The following is a 12,025-nucleotide window of genomic DNA, read 5'->3' as shown; positions in this document are numbered from 1 at the left end:
CCCAGCGGAACCGACATGCGGCCGGTGGCCACAATATTATTAAAATATAGGACGCAGGGCTCCCTCTCGATCTCCAGCCCCCCAGGTGCCGTGGCCCACCGGGAAATTTCCCGGTATCCCGATGGACCAGTCCGGCCCTGGTGGAGACACTGAATGTTTGGATGCATTTTAGGCAGCCATGACCCAGGAAGGATCTCTAACAGCCATCTGAGGAGTGGCCAGTGAAGTTATCACTAGGCTGTAATGTAAACACTGCATTTTCTCTGAAAAGACAGTGTTTACAGCAAAAAGCCTGAAGGTAATGATTCTACTCACCAGAACAAATTCAATAAGCTGTAGTTGTTCTGGTGACTATAGTGTCCCTTTAACTTATCTCTTATTGTTAAGTTTTAGGCAGGTGTGATAAAATGTTACATAGTTACATAGTTACATAGCTGAAAAGATAATTGCGTCCATCAAGTTCAGCCTTCCTCACATATGTTTTTTGCTGTTGATCCAAAAGAAGGCAACAAACCCAGTTTGAAGAACTTTCAATTTTGCAACAAGCTAGGAAATTAAGAATGCTTCAAAAATACAAATATTAATAGTTTAACTTTTATTAATTATCAAAATGCAAAGAGAGTAAACAGAAAAAAAATCCAAGTCAAATCAATACCCATTGCCTTAAAACAGCATAAATTATTTTAGGTACACTTTCACTCAGATTTGTAAGGTAATCAACCGGTAGGTAGTTCCAGACATCTTGGATAACTAACCACAGTTTTTTTGTGGATTAAGGTAGCCTCAGTGGCTTCTGTCTCTTGCACGCTCAGACAGACTTGATGATGTTGAGATCAAGACTCTAGTAAGTCCACCCCGTCACTTCCAAAACTCCTTGTCCTTCGTAATGCTGAAGATAGTTCTTAACAACTTTGGCTGCATGCTTGAGGTCATTATCATGCAGCACAATACATTTGGGGCCAATCGTATGCCTCTTTGATGTTTATTTATGATGGATAAGTATCTGCCTGTCCTTCTCACTGTGAGGAGACAATTAATTCTGGCCAAATCCTAAACTCCATCTATGCAGGTGACATGTGCATTCACCCAACTGCATAGCAGTTAAAGCAGTGTCATGTTTTTTTTCTTCCTTTCCTATAGGAGCACTATAGTCACCAGAGCCACTACAGCTTACTTTAGTTGTTCTGGTGTCTATAGCTTGTACCTGTAGTCTTCAGAGAAAAGGCAGTGTTTACATTGCTGACTAGTAACAGCTGTGTGAGTAGCTGCCACTAGAGGTACTTCCTATGTTCAGTATATCCATGCTCTGCATGAAGATGCTGAATGCTCCCTCTAGTGATGCATTGATTAAGTCTGCCTGCCTTTTTCCCACTGTGCATCTTGTTGCCATTTATTCTCCAGGTAAAGATGCACCGGCAATCCACTTGCTATAAAATAAAACAAAATTTATCAGACCAGGCAACCTTCTTCCATTGCTCCATGGTCCAGTTCTGACACTTATATACTGATTGAAGGCACTATCGGCAGTGGAGAGGAGTCTTCATGAGCACTTTGACCAGTCTTCAGCTATGCAGTTCCATACAAAGCAAACTTCGATACACTGGCACTTTTACATTATGGCCAACATTAAAGGAACACTATTGGGCCAGGAGCACAAACATGTATTTCTGACCCTATAGTGTTAAAAACACCATCTACGCACACCCCTGGCCTCCACTGCCCCCCTAAATATAGTAAAATCTTACCTTTATTAGTCTGCTGCTGCTCGTTCTGCCCCTGATTTGCCTCCCTTACATCATCAGAAGGGTTGATCTGAACCAATCACAATGTTTTCCCAGATGAGGCAGATCAGGGGTAGAATCAGCGCAAGCCAAACACAGCCCTGGACAATCAGCATCTCCTCATGTATTGAATCAATGCATTTCGATGAGGAAAGTTTAGTGTCTCCGTGCAGAGTGTGTAGACACTGAATGTCAGTCACACTGTGCAGCACCTCCCCAGGGAACACCGATAGCAGCCATCTGAGGAGTGGTCAGTGGAGGTATTCTTAGGCTGTAATGTAAACACCGCCTTTTCTCTGAAAAGACAGTGTTTACTGCAAAAAGCCTGTGGGGAATGATTATACTCACTAAAACAAACACATAGTTACATAGTTACTTATGCTGAAAAGAGACATGTGTCCATCAAGTTCCACCTTCCATACATCAGTTTTTTTGCTGTTGATCCAAAAGAAGGCAAAAAAAAACCAGTTTGAAGCACTTCCAATTTTTCAACAAACTAGGCAAAAAATTCATTCTTGACCCCACAATGGCAGTCCGATTTATCCTTGGATCAAGGAGCTATTACCCTAAAATTATATAATTGACTATTATGTTTTTGCAAGTATGCATCTAGTTGACGTTTAAACATCTGTACAGATAATTATTAAACCACTTCTTCAGGCAGAGAATTCCACATCCTTATCGTTTTTACGATAAAAAAAAACTTTCCTTTGCCTTAGACTAAATGTTCTTCCAGTCTAAAGGCATGACCCCATGTCCTATGTATAGTCCTGTTTGTGAATAGATTTCCACACAATGGTTTGTATTGGCCCCGAATATATTTTAATGTTATTATATCTCCTCTAAAGCGAATTTTTTGTAAACTAAAGAGGTTTAACTTTATTATACACAATACAAAAAGCTGTAGTTGTTCTGGTGAGTATAGTGTCCCTTTAAGTTTTCCAGCAGTTTAAGCTGCAGTAAATCTACTATGTGATCAGACCAGAAGGGCTAGCCTTCGCTCACCTTGTGCATCAATGTGCCTTGGGCACCTATGACCCTGACGCATACAGTGAACACCCCATAAGACTTACCATTTCTGAGATGCTCTGACCCAGTCACCTAGCATTCTTTGGCATGTGTCAACGTCAGATGTTAATGGTTGCTCATTTTCCTGTTTCCAACACACGAAATTCAAGAACTGACTGTACACTTGCTGCCCAATATATCACACCCCTTGACAGGTGCCATTGTAACGATATAATTAATGTTATTTACTTCCCCTGTCAGTGGTTTTAATGTTGTGGCTGATTAGTATATATATGGATGATATCTGTATTTTGTTTGGATTTCAAAAATATATATAAGTATTGTATTCAACTAATCTGCACTCGACTGAGTGTACAGCTAATCCTTCAGTTTAAATTTTCAACCTTTGGTAGTCATGTGCAATTTTAAGGTTTGTTTGCATATTACGAAGATGTTCCATTGAGAGGAATAATTTATATATTTTATTTGGTTTGGAAAATGAATGTGTATTACACTTCACTTTCCTATATTACATTACTTTGTTGTGATTGTGATATGCTGTATGCAGTGTAATAAGATGTGTTGGGTAGAAGCTTCCCGATTTTTAAAGACTCAAATATAAAACTCAAAAATTCACATGAAATAAAAGCTATGCAATCTGTGCAGCCTGACGACTAGTGTGATAGTAATAAAAATAACTAAAAATCAATGGTTGTAATATAAAAATAGACACAAAGGAAAAGACAAATAATTTATTTCTCTATGCATTTGTCCATTTATGTACTCAAATTAATGACAGGATAAGTTACCAATACACCTCATGGATCACAAGTTTAGCGATTTTGAGAATTAGGGATTCAATACACTGTAATATGAACATTCATGTACCTCATACGAACACTAGGTAGTAGGAAATCAGGACAAAGTGAGACTGGGCAGTCATGTGACCTGCATCACTGATGATACCCATTTCGACACATCTGCCCAAAAGTTCAAACCACCCACAAAAATGGGCACGTGAGCCTTCAGATTTTAGGCACAGGAAACTGCTTTTGAAGCACTCTGGGCATGGTCCTGGGCCATGCATCTAATTGGCATACCGTGCACAAGTCCAATAATGCGCTTACATTACTTGGATTGGTGGCAGTTCCTTGGTGTCCTCAGATGTGGGACACCAGGGAACCAAACTAGGACTTTGAGATAGGAGCACAAAATTGAGATGGTCCTGCTGAATCTGGAACTTTTGGGAGGTACGCATTCATGAGCAATCATGTGTTGTCCTATTATTTTTCATAATCCTGGTTAGAAGGGTCGCTGCTTCCTTCAGAACACTCAAGATTTTGAAATTCACAAAGTTGTGTTTTCGGATACAAGGGAATGTCCTTAGCTTTGCACACATTCTCAGTGACACATCCTTGAAGGGTGTAGTTCTTGCAGGAACCTAGAGATAAAGAAATGATGAGTTATTTAGAATGTCTTCAATCATCGGACCTTATATATACAGGAGAGGTTCTCAATAGACCTATATTTTACCAGCAACTCCTCTCTTTACAGATCAATATGGTCATTATTCATGTTTGAGATTCATCCTCTGCCCTGTCTATCACATTTCTCTATAATTTCCAAGATTCACAATCTCTTTCTTTGACACTGTAATGTATACTGACTGCTTATGCAGTTAATACAACCTGGTCCCAAAGATGAATGCCCCAATCAACAAAATGAATGCACCGTAAATATAAGGACTGTCTGACTTTTTGATACGTCCTCTTCTAGAACTGAAAAAGCATTATGTTGAATTCACAAATAATCAAAAAACAAAAAAACAAACAAACAAAACAAAGCACAAAAGAGAAATTGGACCATTAATAATAAAAATAATATTTTCGAAACATTTTGAAGTAATTTTCCCACCAAGCCTTCAAATTGCTTCTGTCTGCATATGTCATTAGTGGTTTAACCTTTCCCCTAAGCCTTGAATTACCTTGATCAAACAGTTTTCCCGAAAAGCTAATGCATCTATTCTCGTTTCCTACGCATCTCATGGTCTGAATGTTAACACATTCTGTTCCATTTTGCAAAACACACGATGGACACACCACTCCATTCTCCGTGGTATTTTTGGGAGGAGCTGGGAAATGTAAAAAGATATTTAATCCTGCAATACAGTACTGCACAGTATGTTAGAGTTCTAAAAACAGAGATAATAATTAAAATAATTGGTAAACTTAAAACGCATAAACTAAGATTACTGAACTTTTGCTGGAAGCTTTTACCAGGGTAAATGTTGCAGCAGAGGTAAGAAAAACAAGAGACAAAAACAAGGAACGTTGTGAGCAAGATTGTCTGTTTATCACTGTGTTTATCACTGCCCATAAACTTTCAGTGCTCATAAAAATGCATGCATGTTTCCATTGGGGGTATGTCTAAATTATTATTATTTTTTTTGTTGAAGTTTTTTTTTTAAAAAAACGAGAAAATAAAAATGGGCAAGGTTCCAGTGTTTGACACCCTTAGTCTAGGGAGTCATTGCATGGTTGGTGAGCTTACCTGTGATATTATCACGATTACAGAGGTCTGTGTCACAGCACGACGATACGAAGCCCAGATGGAAGTTGTCAGCGGTCACACTGTAGGAGATGTTACACACTTCAGGGTACAGACTGCAGGATTTCTCTATCATAGATACATAGTCATTTCCTGCAAGGACAACAAATATATTCATTGTAAAATTCTCTGCATAGCATAACAAGATTAGGTAGCGTGTAAGAGACCCTTTAGTAGGGCAGAAGAAACTTGCAATGGGAGTATTAAATTAAAGGCAGAAGTTTTGAATATGGTTTTACGTTGTCAAATAGTGATTAACAGCTCATTACTTTAATGGGAATCTATAGTTCCATAAATAACAATTGTTTTTTCGGGGCTATAGGTTCCATTTGTATCAATTTATGATTTATGATCACTGTCCACCCTTATTTGCTCTGTGATATCTAAGATTAATTAGTTTTACACATCTTCACTTCCACTTCCATCGATGTTAGCATCTAAGCTGACGTCACCTGAGATCTCATCCGATCCAATGCTTCTCATAAAGAAGCATTGGGTTTGTGAACAGATGTGAGGCAAACTTGGTGCTGCTCCAATCAAATGCAGCATTTGATTGAACGACCATGTATTATTCAGTCATGGAGGTTGAACATGCCTTTAGGAAGACAGCCACTAGAGGCGAGCTCAACCCTTTAATGTAGACATTTTTACAAAATGACAATGATTTACATTAAAGGTTACATTTCATTAAAGGTTACATTTCAACTACAGCAAGATTGCACCCTTACCACTTCATTGAGATGAAGTATTCTGGGTGCCTGTAATTCTCCTTTATCCTCCAGTAGATGAATACTATGCTGACCATGTCAGCTGTGGATCTCTCCAGCTACCTTAAAGTTACCCTGGACCCCTCTCTGGCTTAGTTTTGATGGATGACCATCTCATCTTAGTTGTGTCATATTCATCATGTTTTTGTTTTGTTTTGTTTTTTAGTAATGGAATTAATGGTGCTCTGTGGGATGTTCAATATTTATGTATTTTTTATTTTTTTTATAACCCAACCCTGATTGGTCCTTTTCCAGAAATGTATTTCCTTCCCCTAGCCCTGATGAGCCTTACTGTTTCCCTGGATTCCTTTTTTTGTCTGTGTGGAACCCTCCAGCCGTGCCAGTGTGGTCAGTCAGGTACTCATCGTGTCTATGATAGCAATCAGAGCCATTTTTACACATGGGCATGCTGGCAGTTGCCCGGGGCCTCACAAGCATAGGGTCCCCATTCATTCAGGGAGATTTATTCAGAACCTTCAAACCCTCTATATTAAAAAACAATTAGGTGAACTAATCACCTCAGTATCAGCTGATATCTGTAAAAGACCATTACAAAGCAATTCTCCGCAAAGAGAAATCTTTCTGTCCAACACTTGCTTAATAATAAATAATTCATAGTAATTTTGTATTGTGCCATCTTTGTCTGCATGATTTACTGACTGAGTACCATTTTAAAGTTAAATGTCTTTTTTTTTTCAACTTAAAGGTTTCCATTATATTGTCCAAAGGTTTGTGTTTTTTTTTAAAAAAAATTTAATGTTTAAACACTAAATATAAGCTTTTTTTTATTGATAATTTTAAGTTTTATTCTTGTGAGTGGTTGTGTAGTCAGGGCCCAAGTACTCTTTTTTGAGAGCAATGGGCATCTTCCCCTTGACCCGCTTGGGCCCTGGTGTGGTTACATCGGCTGTACTGTTGGTAGTTCTGCTCCTGCTTTATACTGGATTTACTTTGATATCTTGTTTTTGTTTAGCTAGCTTTGAACTACAATAAAAGCAACTTTAACCTGCAAACAGTTTGTCAAATTGTGTAAATCAAATGGTAAAAATCCCCCCTTGATAGACATTTCAATCAGTCTCACGTTATACATTCTACATAAGCATAAGACATTTTTATCCTAATCTACCTTTTGTATATGAAGTTTCATACATAGCGTGCCCATTTGAATGCTGTATGATAATAAATGATGAAAAGGTCTTGCGGATTACGTACGATACTTTTTGTACATACCATGGCCTTCTTCTGTGATCATTGTCAGACAGGATGCACATGTAGCAATGGAGCCATCACAGTTGGGAGTTGTCTTATTATAGCACTCTGTGCAGAGTAGACAGTTACCTAAAATACAGAATGCATAGGAAAATTAATAGAACATGTGTCTGCATTGTCGTCTTTAACGCGGGCCAAACTGGGCAGCTGCCCAAGGTCCATTTACACATGGGGGGCCCAATGCAGCTGCGCCGTGGCCCCGCCGCCCTCATCCAGAGAAAAAAAAAATTCCCCCCATGGGCCCACAGTGCTGTTATTGGGGCTGCACCAGGGCCCACACACTAGGGAGGCCCACTGGGTGGCCCAATCACTTAGGGCAACCCGGTGAGCATGTTTCAGCAGGGGCACGGTCGGCACTGCGGCCCTTTAACAGCATGATCGGGTCCCTTAACGGCAGCATGGGAGGAAGTGACGGCCGTGAGTCAATCCTCCCACAGAGACAATGAGCCGCACGGGAGGCAGAGCCAGGAGGTAGTGTCTAGGAGAGACTCAGCAAGGAGAGCCAGACCCCAACTCCCAAGCATCCCAGATAGCACATTGGACCCCAGGAAAGGTACCTGCAAAGGTAGGAAACTGGCTTTAAAAGTGTAAAGTTTGTGTGTGTGTGTGTATGTCTGTGTGTGTTTCAGTATGTCTGTGCCAGTATGTCTGTGTGTGTGTCAGTATGTCTGTGTCATTGTTTGTATCTGCATGTGTGTAAGGTTATGTATATGTGTGTCTGTATGTTGTCAGTGGATTTATCTGTGGTATCAGTGTAGTTGTATGTGTGTCAGTGTGTGTGTCTGTGTTGTCAGTGTTGTGTTTGTGCATCTGTCAGTGTATGTATATGTGTCAGTGTTTGTATATGTGTCTGTATAGCTACATATGTGTCAGTGTGTATATCTGTTTATCTGCACGTGTTTCAGCGTGTCTATGTGTATCACAGTGTGTGTTTGGCAGTGCATCTCAGCATTAAAATGCCAATACTACACACAAACACGCTTATGCATTCAAACTTCAACAGTACATACAAAAACAACTCTTTGTTAAGCACCAAAATAAACACACCCCTGCATTCAAAAACCAACACTACACATAAATATCATAATAATAATAAATGCATGCTTGCTTTCAAATGCCATCTCCACATACAAACATTCCCTACATTCACATAAACATACTGGATCTACCTTTTGGACACCCTTGCAATAAGGGGGCCCCCAAAAAATCTATGCACTAGAGTCCTCTCTATTTTACTTCTCCCTCTGCATTGGTTGGGGGGCTTTATTGCATGCCAGGGAGTGGGGGGTGGGGGGCGGGGAAGGGTCCAGGGGACCCAAGCAGATGCTTGCCCATGGTCCAATCAGTATTAAAGACAGCCCATTGTGTCTAGAATTATTAATTATTATGGAACATCTACTGGATCTTTTGCCAATAAGGCAAAGCATCTGGACCTTTCATTAATAGAACTTGGGTCTTTCAGTAAGATGCCTTTCAAGTTTCTTGGTCATCTAAATGTTAGTCGTAGTAAACAGGGACATATTATGTATTATTCAAAAGTGTTATCAGAGTTATTGACCAAAATGTGAAGTGTTGGAAATTAAGAGTTGATGCGATTTCACATTTTATCAGAATTGGAAACATTTGCCAAGCTAGCTAAGTTTCAAATTCACCAATTTATGCCATAAACTTAAAACGTAATTTATAATTAAAGCTGACTTCCTCGCAAATCACACTTTAGTAAGTAACCCGATCCATCTTTTAGCTCATCAGACAAAAATATGTAAGAATTCTATGATTTCCATGATAAATTCAAAAAGTATAATTTGTTCAAAATGTTGAGTGCTATTTGAGCATCATATAAATTGGAACATTTTTGATGACCATTCATAAGAGTGCCCTTTATAGAGCATCTGTCAAACTAACCACCAATTGTCACTTTAAGGAAAATAGCTTTTTGCACAGTTTTTTATGTATTGTGCTAGCCGAATTGCTTGCAAATGTACAGAATATTTCACATTATTGATGTTTGCAAATGTTTCTCCTCGGCCATTGGCACAGCTTTAAAGACTACATACAGTAAAAACGGGCAGATGAAAGACCAACTGCACCATCTTTTATCTACACTACACCATTTCACAACTTGTTGGTGGCTCAGGTATCGTATGGGGCCAGCGAGCCACCTCCTCTCAGTTCGAGGATGTCATACTAGAAGGGGAGGAAAAACTACCCACAAGAGCAGCTCTTTTAATCTATACACTTGTTGGTGATTGATCCAACCAGTGTACAAAATAGATTTAATCTGTAACTACCAGAAGGTGAACTCATTATGCACACAACATGAGAATGGCAAGTTCACCTAATTAAACACATAGGAAGGGTACACAAGTCCATAGTTCTGCTATTAAGAATTATATTCCTATGTTGATTCCTAAAAGAGTTTCCTCCTCATCTATTTTCTAATGGACCTTAAAGAGATAAGAGTCTTACCTATGGTTATTGATGCAGCAAATGTACAGATTAGACCAAGAAACCTCATGATGACAAATGGTTGGGATCTGCTTGTTTTCTCTTGTCAGACTCGTTGTCAGTATTTATACTGGCAAAAGGCAGGAGGGACTTTCATACGAATGTTTCTTGTGAATGTCTGCTGTAGGTATGTATTTAGCAATCCAGAAATGGAACACTGTGTTGAAATTGGCACCTGCCCAAAATATTCCATAATGAAATCTTTGCTCCATCTTTAATTACTACATACTTAGTTAGAACGTGTAAATTGTTATTCCCCCTGGTATGACACATAGGGTCTAATGACAGAAGACACATTTGCTGTGACGTAAATGTGATCCCTATAGCAGGCATGGGCAATTACAACTCTCATTAATCTATGGAAAGTTTTCAAGATGTGCAGAAAAGCCGTAAACACATAAAAATGTACCTTAATTTTTTGTTCTATAATAAAATGAAGATGGGGCCATAGTTATATAATCCCAGTGTGAGCAAGCTTTAATGAGAAGTTGGCCTATATCTCAGACAGGCCAAGTTGTACTGATCACATGAATGCATGTATGATGTTTCTCACTTCTTCTAGACATCACTAATGGTCCATGGTACTTAAATGCGATATTATAGCATTGAATAAAACAATGATATTCATTAGACTGGGAGATGCTTTCTGAACCCCATACACAATCTCATATGACAGTGCATTCCTGGGATCACATTGCTGTTACCTACCTAACCATCTACCAATCAATCAACCCATCCATCCACCCACCAATCCATCCATTCATCCACCAACTCTCCATATATACACACACCAAGCCACCCACCCATCCAAATCCAACCCTCTATCCACTCGCCATTCATCCATCCATCCTTCTACCCATCCATCCACCCAAATTAGCCCACCCATACATCCTTCTAGCCACCCACTCACCCACTCACCTACTCAACCCTGCATCCAACCATTTTCCAACCACCCACCCATACATTAATCTAGCTACACACTCACCTACTCAACCCTCCAGCCATACAACCACCCATCCAAATCCATTCATCCAAAACCCATCCATTTATCCATCCACACACCCAGATCTACCCATCAACCCATCCATCAATCCATCCATCCATCATACATCCACCCACCCTCTCATTCCTCCATCCATCCACCCACTTATCAATCCACCAACCCACTCACTCACTCATTCACTCATTCACTCAATCACTCACTCCCTCTATCCATTTATCCATCCATCCACCCACTCATCCCTCCCTCTCTTTATCCATCCATCCATTCATCAATCCATCCATCCATTCGTCTACTCATTCCTCCCTGTCTCCCATCATCCATCCATGCATGCATCCATTCATCCATCCATGCACTCATCTAGGCATCCACCCACCCACTCATCCTTACATCAATCCATCTATCTATCCATCCATCCAGCTAGCCATCCATCCATCCATCCATCAATGAATCAATCCGCTGATCCATCCATCCACTCATCCATCCATTCGATCCTTCTGTCTGTATATAGAAAATACTGTAACATTCCATAATTGGCTTGGAAATAATATTTACTTGCATAAGATACAATTATTTAATGCACAAATTAATTATGGATCTCTATGTTCCCTGATAAAATAATTTGCTTCTCGATATAGTGCCCACACCCATTGGTGTGAATTTAGAGATTACATTGAGCAATAGATTGCTTTTATTTACAAGTATAAAAACTATAGGGTAATCATATTGCTTCGTGAATTTCTCCTCCAAATTTGTAAATCTTGAAGATAGGGCTGCATAAACAAAGTGATTTAACTCATGAATTGAGCAGTTAGACTGCAAAGACATGATGCACCAAAGCCACTTAATTAAACTAAAGCTGTTTTGGTGCTTGAAGTGCACTTTTAAGGGGAAAGCACCCAGGTGCAGGATAACGAAGGGTGGATTTCTACATTTAAAGGAACATTATAGTGTCAAGAATACAAACATATATTCCTGACACTATAGTTGTAAAAAAACATTTTAGGTCCCCAGCCCCTTTGGCTCCCCTTAAAAAGTTAGATAACTCAACTTATTTTCAGTGCCACAAGGGTCCGATATGACTG

General features: G+C 39.5%; 1 protein-coding gene across 1 annotated transcript; it reads right to left on the bottom strand.

Annotated features, from left to right (window-relative positions):
- Nucleotides 1–3,578: 3,578 nt before the first annotated feature.
- LOC134577426 (phospholipase A2 inhibitor and Ly6/PLAUR domain-containing protein-like) lies at nt 3,579–9,992 on the bottom strand. Its single transcript, XM_063436159.1, has 5 exons — nt 9,902–9,992; nt 7,394–7,501; nt 5,340–5,489; nt 4,774–4,920; nt 3,579–4,230 (listed from the first exon to the last, which is right to left on the bottom strand). The coding sequence occupies exons 1-5, from the start codon at nt 9,948–9,950 to the stop codon at nt 4,073–4,075; spliced, it is 612 nt and encodes a 203-aa protein (XP_063292229.1). The 5' UTR covers nt 9,951–9,992; the 3' UTR covers nt 3,579–4,072.
- Nucleotides 9,993–12,025: the final 2,033 nt, after the last annotated feature.

This window comes from Pelobates fuscus, chromosome 11 (assembly GCF_036172605.1).
Source record: "Pelobates fuscus isolate aPelFus1 chromosome 11, aPelFus1.pri, whole genome shotgun sequence".
NCBI lineage: Eukaryota > Metazoa > Chordata > Amphibia > Anura > Pelobatidae > Pelobates > Pelobates fuscus.
This window is presented reverse-complemented; position numbering and strand designations above follow the sequence as displayed.

Bases quoted from the DNA above. Each gene is read 5' to 3' on its own strand.
- LOC134577426 (XM_063436159.1), bottom strand. From the start codon at position 9,950: ATGAGGTTTCTTGGTCTAATCTGTACATTTGCTGCATCAATAACCATA. The intron at 4,921-5,339 runs GTAAGCTCACCA...TACATTTCCCAG, and splicing joins TAATCGTGATAATATCACAG to CTCCTCCCAAAAATACCACG. The intron at 4,231-4,773 runs GTAATTCAAGGC...CTTTATCTCTAG, and splicing joins GGGAAAACTGTTTGATCAAG to GTTCCTGCAAGAACTACACC.